The sequence below is a fragment of the Manihot esculenta genome, chromosome 3, assembly GCF_001659605.2.
Source record: "Manihot esculenta cultivar AM560-2 chromosome 3, M.esculenta_v8, whole genome shotgun sequence".
Lineage (NCBI taxonomy): Eukaryota > Viridiplantae > Streptophyta > Magnoliopsida > Malpighiales > Euphorbiaceae > Manihot > Manihot esculenta.
Genome location: NC_035163.2, coordinates 31,168,748 through 31,189,119, shown reverse-complemented (window position 1 = coordinate 31,189,119; position 20,372 = coordinate 31,168,748). Strand labels below are relative to the sequence as shown.

The 20,372-nt window shown below is 32.0% G+C and overlaps 3 protein-coding genes across 3 annotated transcripts; 2 read left to right on the top strand and 1 right to left on the bottom strand.

The window, feature by feature from the left end:
* Positions 1 to 255: 255 nt before the first annotated feature.
* Positions 256 to 5,799, bottom strand: LOC110612228. The gene is made up of 4 exons (XM_021752947.2): positions 5,643 to 5,799; positions 5,393 to 5,443; positions 3,325 to 4,155; positions 256 to 2,569 (listed from the first exon to the last, which is right to left on the bottom strand). The coding sequence occupies exons 2-4, from the start codon at positions 5,396 to 5,398 to the stop codon at positions 770 to 772; spliced, it is 2,637 nt and encodes an 878-aa protein (XP_021608639.1). The 5' UTR covers positions 5,399 to 5,443; positions 5,643 to 5,799; the 3' UTR covers positions 256 to 769.
* A 7,007-nt stretch (positions 5,800 to 12,806) lies between these two features.
* On the top strand, positions 12,807 to 14,361 carry LOC110610715 (omega-hydroxypalmitate O-feruloyl transferase). Its single transcript, XM_021750765.2, has 2 exons — positions 12,807 to 13,266; positions 13,349 to 14,361. The coding sequence occupies exons 1-2, from the start codon at positions 12,814 to 12,816 to the stop codon at positions 14,255 to 14,257; spliced, it is 1,362 nt and encodes a 453-aa protein (XP_021606457.1). The 5' UTR covers positions 12,807 to 12,813; the 3' UTR covers positions 14,258 to 14,361.
* A 3,018-nt stretch (positions 14,362 to 17,379) lies between these two features.
* On the top strand, positions 17,380 to 18,289 carry LOC110612282 (nuclear transcription factor Y subunit B-5). Its single transcript, XM_021753024.2, has one exon. The coding sequence runs from the start codon at positions 17,443 to 17,445 to the stop codon at positions 17,863 to 17,865; it is 423 nt and encodes a 140-aa protein (XP_021608716.1). The 5' UTR covers positions 17,380 to 17,442; the 3' UTR covers positions 17,866 to 18,289.
* The last annotated feature ends 2,083 nt before the right edge of the window (positions 18,290 to 20,372 follow it).

Below are 20,372 nucleotides of genomic sequence, written 5' to 3'. Positions count from 1 at the left end.
TTGAATTAAATTAGCACAACTAGTATTGAATCGATTCCTTTTTCTGTTTTTTTTTTTTACTTTTCATATTACTTAAAACTTTTAATTATACATGTTTAATTTTCTCAGAAATTTACCCTTTCTTTTGTTCATGTTTTTATATTTAATTTTCTTAGAAAAATTTTCTCGGAAAATTTTTTCATTTCAGAAAATTTTAGTAGTGAGGAGGGAATCAATAACAGCAAAAATAAAGAAACCAAAGCCAACAGGTAGAACTTCTATCAACCAGCTTGAATGCTCCCTCAAACTTTATCATCAACATCAACAATCTCTTAAATTTGGCAGCAACACTGTCAAATTTCCCCTTACTACACAACAACAACAACAACAACATGACAGTATGAAAAATCCAGGCCAAGGAGACACAGAAATAATGAACCATTTATTCTGTCCAATATTGTTAAATAATAAATATTTAACTGGCAAGCAGCTACTCCCTCCATCTTCTCTAAATGATGCTGAGTGCCTCTAATGGCGCTTTGCCTAATACAGACAGCCTCATGAAGTTAGCAGGTGAAGCCATGTATGCCACAGCAGTTGGAAGCTAAAAAGAAAGATTGCTATATTATTCATGTTACAGATACCTCAGTAGCTAAGTGCTCTGCTCATTCTTCATGAGCTGATTAGCACACAGAAGGCGTTTAGAGCCCCATTCTTATGTTACAAGCTGGGAAATTGGCAACTGACCAATCTCGGAGCCCACAATTTGGAGCCTTATACTTTCCCCAAGCTAAACATGAAGCTCACTGAACATGTCACTACTCCCCTTACATACGCCGTTTGCTCTTTCATCTCCTTTGAAATCCATTACACCAGTTCCGAAGTTTTCAGTAACTCTCACCTTACTGCGAGCACGTCGTGAAGGCCTTGATATTGAGTTCTCTAGCGAAAAATCATCCTCCCTACTCCTTCGCTTCTGCTTTATGCTTAAAAATCCACAAGCAAGAGCTTCCAGTGCTTTAGTGGTCAGAGGTCTGTTTCGTGTGCTTTGTCTACGGGAAATCCCAGAAGGTTGCTCAGTAGTAGAATCACATACTGATATGGAACTTTTCAGCATAACAGAATCCTCTGCCTGTCCACTTGCTTGATCATGCTGACTTTCTGTAATTTCCATCATTAAAGGTTCTGAGTCAGCATCTTGAGGGATGGGTATGTTCAGGTCAATCAATGTCCGAGGCTGAGATTTCCCATTATGATGTTCAGCAAAAGGTGAGTTACTGCTGAGAGTGCATTCATCCGTAATGGTAGGACTGCCTCTAGACGAAGAACTGGTGGATGACAACTTTGCCTGATGTGAATCCCGATGAGAGAGAGTACTCTCTTGCAAGTCAGGATTTCCTGAAGTGCAGCCAACTTCATCTTGTTCTAACCGGGGATCAACTGAGACATTGACCGTACCAGAGGTAGTTGCTGTTCGGTCACATGCAGTTAACCTTCGGCATCGTTTTGCGACAGGCGCTAAAAGATTCCTATCTGCAGGTTTGGTTCTCTTTATTGCATGACCCTTGACATGCTTACTTGGTTGCCTGTCACCATACTTACCATCTTTCTGATCCTTGGGGATTTTGACTGGAACCTTGGTGAAACCTGTGCCAAGTATAGGGGAACACTGCATTAAAACATTGTTTTCAAAATTTTCCCTGCCAGATGAGTCTCCCTTGTCAATATTGATCTTTGCAGATTTTGAAATATCAGTCTTATCATGATGAAAACACAAGTTGTCAGAAGAATCAGATTCATTTCTTGAATCGTCAGAAGAATCTTCATCACTTTCTTCAGAATCACTTGTGAAGGTGGAAATGTTTATCATTTCAAATGGTAAGCTTCTCAGTGCTCTCACTTTGCTTGTTTCCCCATTAGCCAGACTTGTATCAACAACAGTGAATTTCATGATTTCTGCACTGCGGCTAGGAGTTCGTGGCTTGAGATAACAATGCCGCTGCTTATCAGGAAAATCTTGTTGGTCCATAATTTTATCACTAGTCCACCCGTTTTCTTCCTTGTTACCATAGCCTTTGTCTGTTCCAACATCAAGCTCAAGAAGAGCTGGATCTGAAGCAACTTTATTCAGCACATCAGTGACAGAATCAAAATAGTGGTTTCCTTTCACTAGTTTCCGTCTTGAAAATTTCTTGATGCCAGGGATTAGAAAGACCAGATAATTCCTGGAAGCAGCAACAAAACCATGATCATTAGGCTGCTCAGAGTGCCACCCTCTTGCAAGTAAACGAGGCCAAACAGCCTCCCAGAAAAGATCATTTGATCGGGCTTTGCTTAATCGATAGCCTCCATTTAGGAAGTTAACAATTTCCAAAGGTGTAAGGGTGGAGCAAGCTTTGCCAACTGGTATTTCTGGACGAGCAGAAGCAACATGATTCGACTTAAGAGGCTCCACAGCTATGCCCGTTAAGTCTTGCTTCCCTTTGCCAATTCCCACAGCTTCAACAAGGGTGTTCAATCCAACTGTAGCCTTTAAGGTCAATACATATTCTTCTAGCGACATTTTTCCCTCTCCAAATGTCTTAGAAACCTACCAATAGATCACATTACTAATTAAATGAAAGGAAATAATCATGAGCTGATAAAAATTGGATAACTTAACCACAATCTCTAGCCTCTAAATGTACTTCACTCTAAACAAATGAGGTTGGAAATTGGAACACATGAAGACACAGAATTTGGAACAACTTCAAGTTACAACAGCAATGAAAATCCGTGGCTGCAGCAGTATTGTAAAGAAAAACACCTAATACGAAGTAAGGACAAGCTTACCACAAAGCAACAGTGAAAAGATAACCAACATAAAGCCTCCCTATATAGTCTTCCAAACCAATGCAAGGGATAAAAACTGTTAAAAAAAAGTACATCTTTCTCAATTTCAAAAGTGAGATTGATTAATTCAATGTAATAACTTTTTATTCTACATTAGAGACAGAAAATCCCATTGTCATTTACTCAATCCACTATCCTTTTCCTATCAAAGAATACCAGGACTTAAGATCTCTCTTCTAAAAATTAGAACCAAATCTTGAGATTTGACAGATTAACCTCTTCATCAAGGGAAGCATGTCTATCAAAGCCCCAAAAAAGGCATATTTCCGAGAAAACAAGATAAAAATGTATTTCCAAAAATAAATTAGCTCAGCATATACTTCCTGATTTACTGATTTGTGTGTGCACGTATTTCTAAATGCATGACTCCCATGTGTTTTATACTTAACCACTTCATTCTAATTTGGTGTGCTTCAAAGGTTGCACATCATGCAAGAATACTTCATAAAATACCTCCATTAAGCCATTTTTGCACTCTGCTGACACATGTAAAAACAAACGAGATAGCAGCTCTTGTTGGGTGGATCCTGTAAAAATCCTTTGTCCATATATACATCTTCTACTTCTTACTTTCCGGCATTCTGACCATCTATGGTATCTCTCAGACCTATAAAACTTCCCATAATAAAATGAAAGAATATCTCCCATCTCTGTGCTCTCAACAAATTTCTTTACTTGAACAAGATTCTTTCCAAATATGTATAAACCAAGGAGGAAACTGGCCTCCTCTAAATCATTCCATGCAACACCCAAAGTACCAGGAACCATAAGGTAGCCTTTGCATCCATGCTGCTGATGCATTTGATTCTTTTTATCTTCTTGCAAACTGTACTTTCCAGGTTCACTGTCTTCTATTCCACCATTGGTTGTAATGTCCACAGGCTCAGTCTTAACTTGTAACTCACCTCCTGTAAAAATCTGCATCTCTGTAATGCTTTCATATTTTATGGATTTGCCATTCAAATCACCAGGAAATTCTTGGCGCTCATGTTTAATGTTCTTGACTTCCTCCTTGATCCACATTAGTGAAATAGGCAATCCCATTAAAAAATCATGGGAAGTACAAGGCAAGATTGTTGGATCATTTCCCATCTCTGTTACCAAGAGGTAGGCAGATCGTGTCATAAGAGATGGTATCTCAACCTGGTACCGATCACCAATGCGAGGAAGCAGCTCAGGGTCTCTGAAGGCATCACTTATACCAAGAGTCTCTGGACAAAGTGATTGCTCAGAAGACTCATGTTCAATGCAATTCCGATCATGTTTCACTTGAACGACATCCAGCTACAGAAGGGTTCAAATAAACCAAGATGATTAATTATATTGCAGAGATAACAGAATATGCAAAAGAACCTTAGTAACATGGTTACCTAAGAATAAATTTAGCATGGGATAAAAACATTATGAACATTAAATAACTTCCTTCTTTTCTCTTTTCTTTAAGAGTTTACAATATGGCACTTGAATATATACGATTAAGGTTTGTAAACTGAGATACAAGTGTAGAGAAACATAATGAAAACAAAGAACAATCTCAGATTCACAGAAAAGAAAAATCTTCTGGTTAGACAAAGTTTCCATCTTTCTGTTAGTAACCTTCCAACAGTTAATAATTTTGTCTATGTAATCCATATGGAATCTATCATTGCTGGAATTAAATTTAAATAGAAATTAAGATGTCCATATTCAGTAATTGCAGGGTCTTTTATAACTTAAACTAGCAGTCTGCAAAAATCCAGAATATTTTTTTTTCTTAAAAAAAAAACGATGAAATCTGGAAGCATTTGATCAATGAGAAGTTTTAACTTTGTACTCAGAGTAGAGTAAAAAAAAAAAACTAAAATATTTATTTTATATAAGGAATGAAACTCATCAACGAAAGAGATATTAAGTATCAATTCGAATTAGAAACCAAAAAAAAAATTTATGTATTTAATTATTAAAAATTGAAGGAAAAAACAAAAGCAAAAGTAAACAGTAGTTTTTTTTTTTCAGACAAAAAAGAAGTTTAAAAATTAAAATTATAGAAAAATGAAATAAGCAAATTCGATATGCTAAAAAATATGTGCAGAAGCTCATATTTTTATACAGAAAGAAAAAAAAATTACAACTGTATTATACGAGCTCCATCAAAGCGCAGGCAAAAAAGAGTACTAAACTTAGCTATCGAAACTCAGGGAAGCATGTAAGCAACGCCAGATCCATTCGCGAATCCAAAAATTAAGAAACCCGAAGTTTTCATCTACCCATGAAGCACATTTATCTCCTAAACCAATCCAAACCGAACAAGAATATTCAAAGCTAAAGATAAAAGAGAAGCAAAAACAAAGAGTACGAGAAAAACTACTATTACTCGTAGTTGAGAATTCGAAAATGATCTAGAGGAATTCTACTTTTTTACACTGCCAGAAACCGTTAACCCACAAAGACTTTACAGCATTAAATCCTAATAACAAACACAAATACAATAAAAAATAATTACAAAAAGAAAGAAAGAAAGAAAGAAAATTACTAAACATACCTCCATTGATAAAACCAAAAACCCGTCAAAACCCAAGTGCCGAGAGCCAACCTGCGGAAATGGGTATGCTTGGTTACGCACCGATTGACAACTTATAGATTATAAATAAACAAAACGAGACCTTTTATACGCTAAGTTAAGCGAGAGAATCATAAACTCAACACGCACACCAAAGAAAAATAAACAAATATATATATATACAAAAACACAGACAGAGGGGGAAGAGAGAACATAGAAGGAAGACGAATACCTGTCTTAGGAGAACTGGGCTTTCATGGCTGCAAATGTTTAATTTTACTGAAGATTTTGGAAAAAAATATAAATATATATATTATATAGGAAGGGAGAGAAGGAGAGCGAGCAAAGTCCTTTCTCTCTTGGCTAGTCGCTGATTTTAGAGAGAGAAATATTTTACGAGAGAAAGAAAGGGCGTCTGGTCCATTTACAATGACGCAAATGATATATCTCTACGCGCCTTTGTAGTGCGTGAGTATACCATTGCTACAATTGTTGACACCTGGCTTTTTAAATGAGATTCCTCTGTTTCAATACTCGGTATTAAATCAGCTACATATGCAAGTCCCCGGGATAAAGTGGTAATTTTATTTTACTTTTTCAATTTTACAGAAATTGTACTTTTTTTTTTCGGAAAATTGAATAATTTATTCTAAATTTATCCTGCTCCGAATCTAATTAATTTTTTCCTATTTTATCACTATTAATTTTATATGCGTCAGTAATAAGGTAATTTTTTTCAGTTCTAAACCTAATCCCGTCATTATTATTATTATTATTCCATTATTATTATTAGAGACAAATACTATACTTTTAATAATATATATTTTTTTTATTAATACATATAAGATTGCATTTTAGTAAAATTCAAACAGATTAATATCAAAACATATATCAATGGAAAAATATCAAACTCTACGACCTAAAGAAAATGTAGGAACCTAATCTAGAAAATCAACTCAATATTCTAACTCAAAAATTGATTGGAATCGGCATCCATGGCACCGACTCAATCGCCAACCTGTCCTGTAAATTGCAATACAACCACGATAAAGGCGAGCAATACCGCTCACAACCATAACAATATATCACAATCAAATACATTTCTATAGTTCTAATCATATAACTCAAAAAATAAAAATTTTGTAACATAAAAAAATTCAGCCATAAAACTATAAATCAACAATCAATTAAAATTCTATATATTTAAAACTACCATCATTAAAAAATGATTTACTAATAGTATTTTCAATCTAATATAATCATAATGCCGTTTTGAAAGAATAAATTAATGTTCCTGCTCGATTATCACTGGCTCCTCACACTCTTAACAAAAGCAGTCCAAAGGGAGCACTATCGCTCAAATAAAATAAACAAACAAGTATTTTAATTGAAAATAAATTAAAATAAAAATAATTTTAAAAAATAATTTCAGAGCAAAAATAAAAGACCTGTAAAAAAGACACCTAAAATAATTATCACAATTGAAAATACTATGAATATTGAGATAAACAACCTCCCTTGCCGAACACCGTTGTCCAAATCACGCTTCTCTTCCCTCATTTTTCATCTTTTTGCTCTCTCTTCTCTCTTCTTTTCACACGCATTGAATTATGTTATTATTAAAAAGTCTATAATATATATATATATATATATATATATATATATATATATATATATATATATATATATATTAATTTTATATTTAAAATTTATATATTTAATACATAATTCATTTTTAATAAATAAATTTGCATTTACATTTTAAAAATAAAATAAAAAAGCAAAAATAAAAAAATAAAAAAAATGTCTTGCTCTTTCCTAAGAAATTCAGGGACTTCAACCTAAGTCTCCACAGGCAGAAATACCTCCCCATTCCATTGGCAATGGCGGGTAATTTTAAGCTACATCAGAATAACTTTATTTTGTAATATAATTTTTAAAATTTATATTTAGTTAATAATAAAATACTTTATTAATTTGTCAAATATTAGTATTATGTTTAAATAAAGGTTCTTTAATATAATACAAAAATAGCTAAAGTGTCAATTTTGTTTGAGAAAAAAAAATATTTTACTTGAGGTATATGAGGTTGTATGATATCATAAAATTTCAAATTTTTTTAAAAAAACAGAGAAACTATCAGAAGAATAAAAAAACTTTTCCATTATGATAAAAGTTTATGCAATTGACATATTTCAAAAACTAATTTTTGTAGAATGAATTCCTGAATGATAATATGCTATAGATTGCAGTTTAACAGAAATTTTAATTTATATAAAGATAAATTCATAAATGTTAAATTAAATATTTAAATTGAATTAACTAATATTTATCTAAAACTAAATTTAATTTAAAATTTTACTGCATATAATAAATTTTTTAATAAATGTAAAATCACGTTTTTAAATAGAAAAATATACAAAATTGATAAAAATAAATATAATAATCACATAAATCTAAATACAAATATTTAATTTAAATGTTAAATTTCTTTTATATTTATTCAAACTTTGTATAGCTGTACTTTTAATATAATAATTTAAAATTTTTTTCATACGAATAATCACACCTATTCTTGTGGTTAAATATGTGAGTTGCAGAAATAAAAGTATGATAATTTGCAGCAAAATGTTACCTGGCACCAATAAGGGAGCCAGGTAGATAATTGTTGGGTGCATGTCAATCGCGGTGGAGGAGAGTGACAACAAAGTGTCTTTCTGAATGGATTTATTTGCGAAATGACAAAAATACCCTGAACGAATTTGCTTCCATTAAATTATGTTAGAAAAAAATAAATACCGTTTTGTTTTAATAATCATTACAGTTTTTGAATAATAGATATCAAAGAACTTTCAAGGAAACATAACAGTTTCGTGGGACTCTTTCAAGTGTGTCGAGGAGATTAAGGGTATGGAACGGAAAGGTATTTAGAAATATTTTTTAATAGAATAAAAGATTGCTACTTGAATAAATATTATCTAGAAATAATAGGCCATTTATATATTAAGTATTTGAGATCGAGTTACGAAAGGAGTTGGATTTTATTCTTAATCGCGAAGAGGTTTTTTGGTATCAAAAATCTAAAGTCTAATGAATTAAATAGGGTGCCAGAAGTATTGCCTATTTTCACTCTAAAACTATCACGAGAAGGAAAACAAATTGTATAGAGCTTTTGCAGAATGATCATAGATCCTAAGTTGATAATCAAGATGATCTTAAGAAGCTTGCATCATCATCAAGATGATCTTAATCAAGATGATCCTAAGTTGATAATCAATTGTTGAACAATTGGTACTCATTCTCACCAGACTATTCCTTTAAAGTGGGAGGTCAATGGTTCGAGTAGTGGGGGAGGCGACCTAATTTCTAAAGAGAAATTTTGGGCCAAATCCATTTGGGGAAGGATGCGATGCGAGAACCCAAAGGGACAAATTCTGCCAGGAATCCGTGAGGGTGAATGGATGTTAAAAGCTATTCACGACGCCAGTGAAAAGTCCGAGGTGGCACGAGACCAGGCCAGGGATAGCCCTGAGCCGTGAACGGTAACAGTGCCGGTGAAAGGGCCGGGCTGTTACAACGAGATTGTCCAAGGGCTCGCTACGTATGGAATAAGTTGGTTTCCAACGTCATGCATGAGAATTTTTTCACACATATAATGAATTTGCAGGAGTGACTGCATCAGAATCTGTATGATGATAGGAACAAGATATATCGAATTCCTTGGACCCTCATCTTCAACTTGAATTGTTGGAAACTTTGGCTATGCAAGAATGCATTTATCTTTGAGCATCGCCCTCCTAATTTAGAGACTTTCATTCATCTTTTTGCTGAATGAAACTCACTCAATTTTTGTTATGCTTGAAAAGTTACCATTGTCGAGTCATAGTAGAATGAAAGCATCACAAGATGGAAAATGGTCTAAACCACTTGATGGGATTGTTAAAATCAACACTAATATTGTTATTTTCCAAAGGAACAACATTGCGTATGAAGTATTTTTCGAGATTCTACAGGTAAATGGTTGTACGGCTTTTCTATTGGGCTTGGTAGAGCGTCTATCTAAGTGTTGAGCTAAAAGCTATCATGTATGGGGTTAGAGTTGCAAAATAATATGGATTCGGGAAGATATTGATAAACTAATTGTAGTATCAGAGGTGCACAATAACTGCAACAGTATTATTTGTGCTATACTGGATTCGCTTGAGCCCGAGGATAGTTTTTTATTTATTCATGGTATTCGGAAATCCAGTGTGCTGACAAACTAGTCAAGCCAGCTGTTGTCTCAGGAGATCCATTTCAACTGCTAGAGAAACTATTTAGTGAACCGTTTCATTTAATTAACAAAAATTATTTCAGTCCTTTTAATAGTTCTTAATTCTTGATAGTTGTTTCTGATTAAAAGAAAAATCATCTTAATTAATAGTATATATTTTCCACGTAGCACGTGGAGAAATTGGGTTCAAAAAGTGTCAAATGTCCAGCTTGGGATAAGCCAAGCCGTAAAAGATTTGAACTTAGTTTTAATTAATTAATTTAATATAACACAGTCTATATGTTTAAAATGAACTTTGCATATAATTATCTAAGAAAAATATACAGATTATAAAATAATAATTAATAATTTCTTGTAATTAATGATTTAAATATCTATTTATATATTTATTATATTTAATTTTAATTAGCTTCACATAAAATTTAATATGAAATTATATTAAATATATATAATTATAATGTTAAAGTTTTTTAATTTAACGATTCTTATTCAGCATAAAAATAACATAATCGTGTAAGTTATCATTAATATTTAGCATGTTATAAGTAATTTTCTTTATAACATTAAAATAACATGTAACATCATGCAAAATAAAAATGAGATAAATAATTTGATGTGTATTTTCACTAACCACTTTTTTTACTGTCCACAAATAAAAAAAATTCGAAAATATTTTCTAGATAATATTTTTTTAATAAAATAAACCCTAAAAATATTATTTTCAAATACAATTTCAAAAGGCTAATATCATAGATAATTCTACTAAAAAGTTGAAAATTTCAAAAAGTGTTAGAATTCTATATATTTAATATTTTTAAAGTTAAAAAAAATATTAATTCGTTTTATTAATTTTAAGTATTTTATTATACAGTTAATCAATTTTATAAAAATATTTATTAATTAATCCTTTCATATTATAATAATTTTAATTTTTTTATAATATTTAATATTTAAAATTAATAAATAAACTAATTAATCAAGTTTTAAAATTTTAAAAATTAATTAAATTTATATATATATTATATGAATATGAAAAGCTTGAGCTGTGTCCTACGGTGCAAAACTGTAGTAAACTGCGTCATGCTTTTGTTAATTGGTTACAGCTAATATATGTTGGTTATTACATAAAAACGAGTTTAGTGTTTAATAAATTTGTATTTACCATAAATACACACATAACATAATTAATATAATTGTATTGTATAATTTTAATAGTAAAATATTTAAATTACAAATTATAAACCTATAATAAATGCATTGATTTTACTAATTAATTATATAAAATATTATTTATTAAATATTATATTTAGGCTTTACATAAAAAATACTTTTTTTTTTTATCGGAAGATAAAAGAATTTCATTGCCTCCAAGGCCCAATTAAAACAACACCAACAACTAAGCCCAAAGGAGGAGCCCTAAAATAACCCGCTCAACCCGGAGAGAAGGATCTGGTGGAACTAAGAAAACCTAAGTTGCTCATCCTCTGAAAAGCGATCGAATCAGAACGACGGTGAAGGATCTCCTGCTACATCAGCTGAAAAAGCATAAAATGTTCACTTAAACCCAAATGAGAACAAACCAAAGATCGTTGTCTAGAAGGAAGCACCCTTGCCCAATCAAAGCACATGCAATCACAGGATCTATGAAAAACGATGCTCATCTACAGAAGCCAGATCTGGCTGAGAACAAACAAGCTGAGGTCTAAGAGGTGCACCGCTTGCTGCTCACCGGAGAGGACGCAAGGGAACCCAGCACCAGAGAAGAATGAAAAGACTGAGAAAAAGGTGGATTTGACCAGATCTTGTTAGCGCCGACGAAGATGGAGATGATCACTCTTTGGCTTCCCATTCGAGCCTTTCGGACGGCGTCCCACGAGCTATCACCACCATGTCTTCGCAGATCTTGACGCAGATGGAGGCTCGAAACTAGTTCTACCAAAAACTACATGCAAACAGAAGAAAGAAAAAAACAAATGAAAAGGAAATTTCGTAATATTTATACCCTGGAGAAAATACTACAAATTAAATAGATAATAATCATTTTTATTAAATAAATTTAGGAAATTTTCAAATTAAATATATAAGTAATTATTTTGATTGCACTCCAAACTTACCCCAATGGAAAGTGAATTCTATAGTCTTAAAAGGTCTAAACTTTTACTCCTCCAATCCCTATTTTAAAAAAAAAAAGTAATTATTTTGATTTGAATATATAATTAAATGTAATAATACATCCAAATTGATTAAATAATATAAAACATAGTTCATTCAATAATTTTATAACAAGTGCAACAAAATATTTTTAAGAGTTATTAAATGCGTTATTTATTAATTATATAATATTAAATGAAAAGTAGTTCAATATTACATCAAGCGTATATTGAAACTAAATAATAAACTATGTTTTAAGAAATTGTAAAAAATTATTTTATTAAATATAAATAATATAAAATTATAAATAAAATAATTAATAGCCGTTAAATTTCAACAAAATAAATTTTAGACATTGAAGATTATGTTTATATTATTTATAATCAATAATAACTTAGTATATTTAAAATTTATATCAATTCAATATAATAATTACTAATTTTGAAAATGATTTCCACATCACGACATTCTTAAAAAAGAAAACAGGCACACGCGCACATAGTATCATAGCAAAACAATTAGCCCGTCCACCATCTTTTGTAGAACGTCGTCGTTTTCCACTAGCGGGCCATTACAGCCGAAACCTCAGAAACACCGCAAATGATCCAAGCTGAGCCTACAATTATTTGCAAAGAAGCCCATTAATTTCTCGAGAACAAGACATTTACGGCTCTCTTTCTCAACAACCAACATGTTTGATGATATGCTACAGAGAAGTCAAGAGATGAGACTAGCAATTTTGATGGAGAGAAAGAAATGAAAACACCATGCCCCCATTGTAGGACCCCATGAATGGTGAATGTGCACTTAATTAATTAACCAATCAATTAGGATCCACTCCACAAAGATCTCACCATGCTCTTTACATTTTTGAACCATCATCACACACGCCTCAGAAAGCTATACATGAAATTAAATATATACACACTTCTGCCTTTGAGAAACCATTCAAGTATTAAACTAAGAGAAAGCAATTTCCATGGATGCTTATCCCATAATTACTGATCAAGATGTAGTAAAACAAGAGCCAGAAGTTCTGGTTTCTCCAAGCAACCCAACACCACATGAAACTATTTTTCTTTCCAATATTGACCAAGCAGTGGCTTTCCCAGTTGAAACACTCTTCTTTTTTGATGTCTCTCTCACCAAGTACACTTCCTCAACAATGGATATCCATGAAAGGGTGAAGAGAGCAGTAGAAATGCTTCTTGTTCCTTACTATTTCATGGCTGGTAGGCTTAATTTCAACAAGGAGACTAGAAGGTTGGATCTTTTGTGTAACAATGCTGGTGTTTTGTTTGTTACTGCAAATTCAAGGCTTGTATTGAAGGATCTTGGCAATCTCTCTCTTCCCAATTCTACATTTCACCATTTCATCCAGAGGCCTGGCCTATACAAAAGCCTTGCAGATAAAGCACTTTTCACTATCCAGGTTGCTAATTCATCCTCTTAGTCTTCCCTTTATTTATTGTTTTATTGTCTCTTCCTAAATTACTTTGTATGGGATTTTGCAGGTTACAAGGTTTTCATGTGGAAGTTTCTCAATTGGGTTTGTGACAAATCACTGTATGCTTGATGGCACATCAGCTGGTGATATGTTTGAGAGTCTTGCATCTATTTGTAGAGGTGAAGGTCTAAAAGCCAATGTTGTCTACAATGATAGAACTTTTTTAAAAGCAAGAAATCCGCCTATAGTTAAGTATCCACACAGAGAATATGTAAAGATAAGGGAGATTTCATCTCTAGCTTCCCTCTTCACTGCAGCAGGCCAATTATCTCCTTCTCCATTGGTTTTCTCTAACAAATTTAACTGCATTCAGAAGGTTTTTTCTTTCAGTCCTGAAATGATTAATACCCTCAAAGGAAAAGCCGAGAGTTCTTGCACAAGCTTTGAAGCCATTGTAGCTCATGTATGGAGAGCAAGAAGTAAGGCTGTTTTTGACAACTTAGAGGAGTTCTCAACCGTTCTTTTTGCAGTGGACATAAGGTCAATAATTTCACCAAATTTACCAGATGGGTTCGCCGGAAATGCAGTGATCACAGCATTTGCGACAGAAAAAGTTGGTGATTTGGTGAAGAAGCCATTGTCATTCGGTGTAAGGAAGATGAAGGAAGGTAGAGAAAGAGTTACAGATGACTATATAAGGTCAGTGATAGATTGGCTGGAGGTGCACAGAGGGATACCTGCGACACAAAACGGGAACTTCTATGTGTCAGCTTGGTGGAAACTGCCATTTAATGAGCTTGATGTTGGGTTCGGAAAGGCTATTCATGGAGGACCAGTGTTGAGTGCGAATGATGAATTTGTGTTGTTGCTTTCTGATGGAAAGAGCCTGGAAAATGGAGGAGGAGGGATTAACGTTTGGATGGGTCTCGAAGAAGAGAAGATGAAGAAATTCATGGTTCACATACTTGAGATATGATACTTTAAATAATCCGAAAACAGAAAATTATATGTTCCCATGATGATTCTGATATGTTGAAGTTCAAAGTTTTATTTCACCATGTAATAAATATGATCAGCAGCAACAAGAAATAATCAATAACTCTGAGATAGATAAGTAACATACACACATATATGTATACAGCTGCTCCTGCTCCTGCTCGTCCATCTGATTAAGGAAATATGTGTACGAGTATAGATAATACAAAGTGCATGAAGATTGTCCAATGGCAATGCCAGGATTCATATTCAAAATCAAGTTCAAAATTGTAGTTGGACCATTGTACCAAAAACTTGAAAAAACAACTTTAAAAAATAAATATACATCTTTTTCTTATAATTAAATATAAATATTTCTTCTCAAATTTTAAACATATTTCATACTCCAAACTTAAACTCGAAATCCCTAAAAAAAATAAAAAATTTATATTATCTCACTTTACCTCTAAAAATTTTTTAATTATTAATTTTTTAATTAAAAATATCATATTATTATCTACAACTAAATTATAAATACGACTAAATCCATTTGAACCAAAGATAACTCTATAGAAAAAAAAAAACTAATTGGCTGCACCTGAATTTAATCAGAATAGTTAAGCTTAATGGATTTTAATTTGATCTGATTTTGCATTCAAACTCATATTAATTAAACTATTATTAATGAGTTAATTAATTATATATTTAATTAATCGAATGGAATTGAGATGGGTACCCTTTAATCCCATCTCAGATTCCAACCTTTAAAATTAAAATCATCAGTGCAATTTCTCAAGCCAAACCAAACCCTAAATATCTTTTTTTTTTTTTTTTAAATGTAATTACTGTAGATGCTGCTGTGATGTTGCTGTTTCTATATACAAGAGAGGATCACCACGAAACCTGGAGCAGTCATTAAGCTTGGAACAAGTGGCAAACCCAGAAAGGGAATATAGTACGGAATCCATTATTAATTTCAATTTCTTAATTTGTTTCTTTCAATTTACATTGGTGGGTGTGTAATATTAAATCTTAAATTGATTCAGTCTAAACCCTAGTTAGTGGACCAATCCTTTAGGTTCAAATTTGACAGAGAATTAAATTAAGTTGGAGAACCATTTTCATATGCATGTGTAGATTTGAAATTATAATAGACAAAATAGTATTTAATTATTGAGGAACGATCTCATGATTTTTTTTATATGTAATTGATTCGTTTAAATTCAAAAAATTTCAATTTTAAAAACGATTTTAATAATTAAATTTTAAATATTAAAAAAATGATGATGATTGTTAATAATGGGATAATTAAGTTGTTAAATATGTAGCTAATTTAATGAATTAGTTTAATCAGCAGAAGTGCTGGAGCTGCAATCAAACATTAAGACAAGTGGCATAGGCACAGCATTAAATTATATATTTAGTACAAATAAGATGCCCTAATTTCATCCTTAAATTGTTTGTTTTGTTGACTTATTAATTTCATTAAAAATTAAAATTCTCAACTGAAATCATCAGATTTGAAAAAGAAAGCTGGTAATGCAGAGGAATCTTGGGGAACTGGAAGTGAACACCAAGTATATTCTAAAAGATTCTCCATTTAATGAGTTTCAAACTTCTAGGTTAAATTAAAATTTTCATCATTAATCTTAATTGCTGCTTAATTACAGTTATTAAATATTAATTAATCACTAGATGTGAGGCAGAAGAAAACAAGCATGCGCACTGTTACACCCACTAACTATTCACATTGATTTCAAAGATGATCCTTTAATATTGGTGGAATGGAATCCTGTGATGTCATTCAATATTTGTTTATTTTTTCAAAATTTAAATTCGAATCAACTGAACTAATCTTTAGAAAATTCCATCTAATGAATCATTCAACGGCCAATGAGTTTTTTTTTTTTTTTTTTTTTGCAAATTTAATTAATAAAAAACATAGAAATTGTGGGTTTTCAAACACAGAACTGCAATCTATTTAGTATAAATAGTTGCTAATTAAAATTATGTTGGATCCATCCATTTTATCTGTCACAATAAACAAGCTGACTTTATTTAAATTTCAACTCACTTTATTTAAATTTTTTTTATGACTATTAGGTGTCTGACACTAAAGTTGAGGTTGAGTTTAAAGAAAAAAAAACGGGTCTGAAGTCCATTAGATTTCATTACGCGAGCTAACCCACTAACACACCGTCGAATCAGTGATTAAGGCAGGCCGGACAGACCAAAGACTCAGACTCGGCAAAAAGAAATCTAACTCATTTGACGTGACAGAGAGAGAGCAGACCCAGATATATCGTAATCCTATCAGCACGGATGTCGGAGGGAAATTAAATGGCCGTCTGACGAGAATGGACAGACAGATATACTCATACGTACAGCTCTGCGTGACAGAGACATGTGACACTGTAATAGGGTGACAGTTATACATAATTAAAGAATAAGAGAAAAAAGAATAAAAGAGAGAAGCGTAACTCATTGAGACTAACTAAATTTTTTCATACATATAGAAACCTTTCAGAACAGTAATCTTTTACATAATTAATTTTAGTTAATATCCAAACTCAAGGTTAAAGATGATATAACTCTTGTCACATCTCCAAATTAAGATCACAAACCTACAAAAACAAGTAGTAAAATAATACAATGCTGTCGTATAGGATGATGTAATCTTGAGTAAATCCGACGCCATGTGTTAATATAATATTGTATAAATTAATTTATATTTCATAAGGTAGGGTTTGGTTGAATCCGCGGCAGGACATGATGCATTATTCTAAACATGAAATTAATCTTATTGGTGAACATTAAAGAGTAAAACACTACAATGGTGGAGCTTTTGTAGAGACATAATTAAATAAATAAATAAATTAAATTAAAATCCCTCTCAGCATCCACTGTTTGCAGATGAATCTGATCTCTTGCTAGTATGACTAGACGTAGTTGTCAATTTAAGTAGACTTGGTCCACAATAACTTAACTTTTTTAAAGTAGAAAAAGTATATATAGGATATTATAATCAAATTAATTATTACTCTTGATGAATTTTCTCTAGTATGTATAATACGTATGTGTATACATATACGTGTATTTATATATATGCATATAAAAAATGGAGTTTGACCTCGAGCAACAAGTTTAGGTTGAAAAAGGAAGACCAAGTTCTTTGCATATCAAGAAATGGTCGATAACATTGGTGCTAGTGCTTCCAGTGAAGATGGTGGGATCAAGGAACAAGACCGTTTGTTGCCGATTGCCAACGTTGGTCGGATCATGAAGCAAATTTTACCTCCTAATGCAAAAATCTCCAAGGAAGCTAAAGAAACGATGCAAGAATGTGTTTCAGAGTTCATTAGCTTTGTCACCAGTGAAGCGTCGGAGAAGTGTCGAAAGGAAAGGCGAAAGACTGTGAATGGAGACGATGTTTGCTGGGCTATGGCAGCCCTAGGTTTCGATGATTATGCAGGGCCTCTAAGAACATATCTGCAAAGATATAGGGAGCTAGAAGGAGATAGAGCTAATCAAGAGAAGGCAAGCAATAGCAATAATACTGAGGAAAAAGAGGAACAATCATCCTCGTATAGAAACAACCAGCTCCATTGAACTTTGATGAGAAGAGGAATTAGCTTCAGTTCAAGGCCATTTATGGGTTTATTTTACTTTTTTTTTTTTTTGTTTCATTTGTGTGTTCTATTGTATGATGAGATTTATCAATTAATCCCTCAACTATGCAATTTGATAAGCTTGTTCGAGAGGATATATATGCAACCACCAAAAGGATCAATATGTCTTAGCTTTGTATGTGGAAAAATATTGGTTTCAGTATCAGAGAGCAGCTGCAGAATGGGAAATTTGGTAAAATCTTTACAATACTTGATTTGATGATGGGGTAATTTCAATCTGTCAGAGCAGCCTGCAAGAGCAGAGAACCAAACAAGGTCAGTTAATTAACCTCCTTTACTTTCTTCTTCTAAGAGATGTATGCAAAATCTTCAAAATTTCTTGCATTTTGTTCTTTTTATTTAACTCACTTTGATTTCATCTATAACCCTTGTTTGGGACAATCCCTTCAAGCATTACGAATATCCAAACATGTCAGGACTGAGTCATTGCTAGGGTTTTAATTTAATACTAAAACTCATTAGTATTGAATAATTTTTATTTATTTATTAATATGCAGACATGATTTTCTCGATTGAGTTGTAGTGGAAGAAAGAGGAGAGAGACAATAAGTAAGCTAACTGGTATTAGGACTTCTTGGTTTGTTTAATTTTGAAGCTAGCTAGAACAAAGTGTGAAGCTTTTTAGATTAGGGTTTCAAAAGGTTACATACAATTCAATTGGGGATTTCAAAAGTTAGGGATTTTTTTCACAGTCTTCATCAAAATCTAGCTTTGTGTTCAAACATGCATGGGAAGACGGGACGGAAGCATCATATGGGAGACAAAAGAAGATATAATTTAGCTAGCCTTGAAAACATCAGCCAATTCTTTCATTGCCGTACAAAATAACAGTTCTTTCCATGGAAGAATATCTGTTTTGCTGTACAATGCCCCAATAGGTAACATCCAGCTCTTTTCTCCACATATATATATAGAAAATGCCAATAACCATGCTTCTTTTCCTTCAAAGACCAAGTTGGCAAAATAATTTTTCCCATTTCTTGGTTTCCATAAGGATGTGATACTGAGAAATTAAGCTTATTCTTTTCTGTGACTTCATTAACCTTAGTGTAAAGATTTTTTCTTTTTCAAATGTCCATTATGCAAAAATTAGTTAATTAAAAAAGATTACTGTTATTAATTAATCTTCCCCATTGCTTGTGGTGAAAATTAAAGCAAGAATTAACGAAAGCACATGTTGCAGAAGCACTATCAGTAGCCCCTTATATGCAAAGGCTAGCTGCATGGAAGAAAAATCATGATTTCATGCAGCTGGTTGTGCTCATGATCAATTTTATATTATTTTGTATAGGGTGATTATTTTATGTGGGTTTTGTAAATTGTACCCATCAAGAGTTTAGAAAATTTCAAACAAGGGAATTAATATAAGGTGGTGGAAATTTGTGTGTGTGTATCCTTTGGGGGTCATAATAGTTTATCACAACTCACAAGCTAATCAAACTTTTTGGGAGAGAAATTAATAAAGCTCTAGCTTCTGTTGCTCTTTGGTGAGAAGTAAATCAATTGCAAGCATGCATCTAGTTCATGGCATAGCAATCGTTTATTGATTTCATATGGTCCCTTTCTTCTTCTTCTTCTTTTAGTGATTTTTTTATGTTTTTGTGACAGCCTTATATTCTTCTTTTTTGAAAACTTGGTTTAGTTATTTATTTTGAAAATGGTTCTCTTTTTGTGATTTACTCTTTTCGCCTCTTGCATGTATTTTGATAGGCTTTTTCTCATTAACTTATTGCATCTATGCGTCTAGATTGATAAGTCCGACGGTTGGATTTTAGTCTTTATTATTTATCCTATGTATTCAATTTGCAATGGTTATTTGTTATATGTTAGAGCAAATTGATTTGCTAAATGTTTCAAAAAATCTCTATATTAGTTTATTATTTTTATTAATTTTCAAGTCACTAATTTGATTATGATATAATGAGATATGATTTTGATTATTCTGTTAAAAAATGGATAGCTAATTTATTTATTTTTTTAGAATTTGAATAGTTTATATATTTCAAGAGTATATATCTAAGTTATTTTTAAAATTTAAACAATTTTCTTTTGTTCTATTAAAATAGTTGAATTGTTTATTTAGACATAAACAATCAATTAAAAGCTTATGCTATATATTAATCTATAATTAAGAGCTAAATAAGACTTTGATATTAATTTTTTTTATATGCAAAGTTTTATTTAAATAAAAAATAAAATTAGAAGTTGATTCAAAGTGAGGTGGTGGATTTCTAGATATAGTTAGGAGAAAATTTGTTGTGTTTGGAGGAAAGCTATCATTAATCTAGTTAGCTAGCTGATAATTTGTCAAAAACGGAGTAAACAAGAATTGATGATTTTTATTATTTTTCTATGATTTTTGGTTGAATGTTTGTTCCTCATAATTAACATTTATATTTTTACCTCATAGTCATTTTTGAATTTGTT

Bases quoted from the DNA above. Each gene is read 5' to 3' on its own strand.
- LOC110610715 (XM_021750765.2), top strand. From the start codon at position 12,814: ATGGATGCTTATCCCATAATTACTGATCAAGATGTAGTAAAACAAGAG. The intron at 13,267-13,348 runs GTTGCTAATTCA...GGGATTTTGCAG, and splicing joins AAGCACTTTTCACTATCCAG to GTTACAAGGTTTTCATGTGG.
- LOC110612228 (XM_021752947.2), bottom strand. The intron at 2,570-3,324 runs GTATTTTATGAA...ATCTATTGGTAG, and splicing joins GCAAAAATGGCTTAATGGAG to GTTTCTAAGACATTTGGAGA.
- LOC110612282 (XM_021753024.2), top strand. From the start codon at position 17,443: ATGGTCGATAACATTGGTGCTAGTGCTTCCAGTGAAGATGGTGGGATC.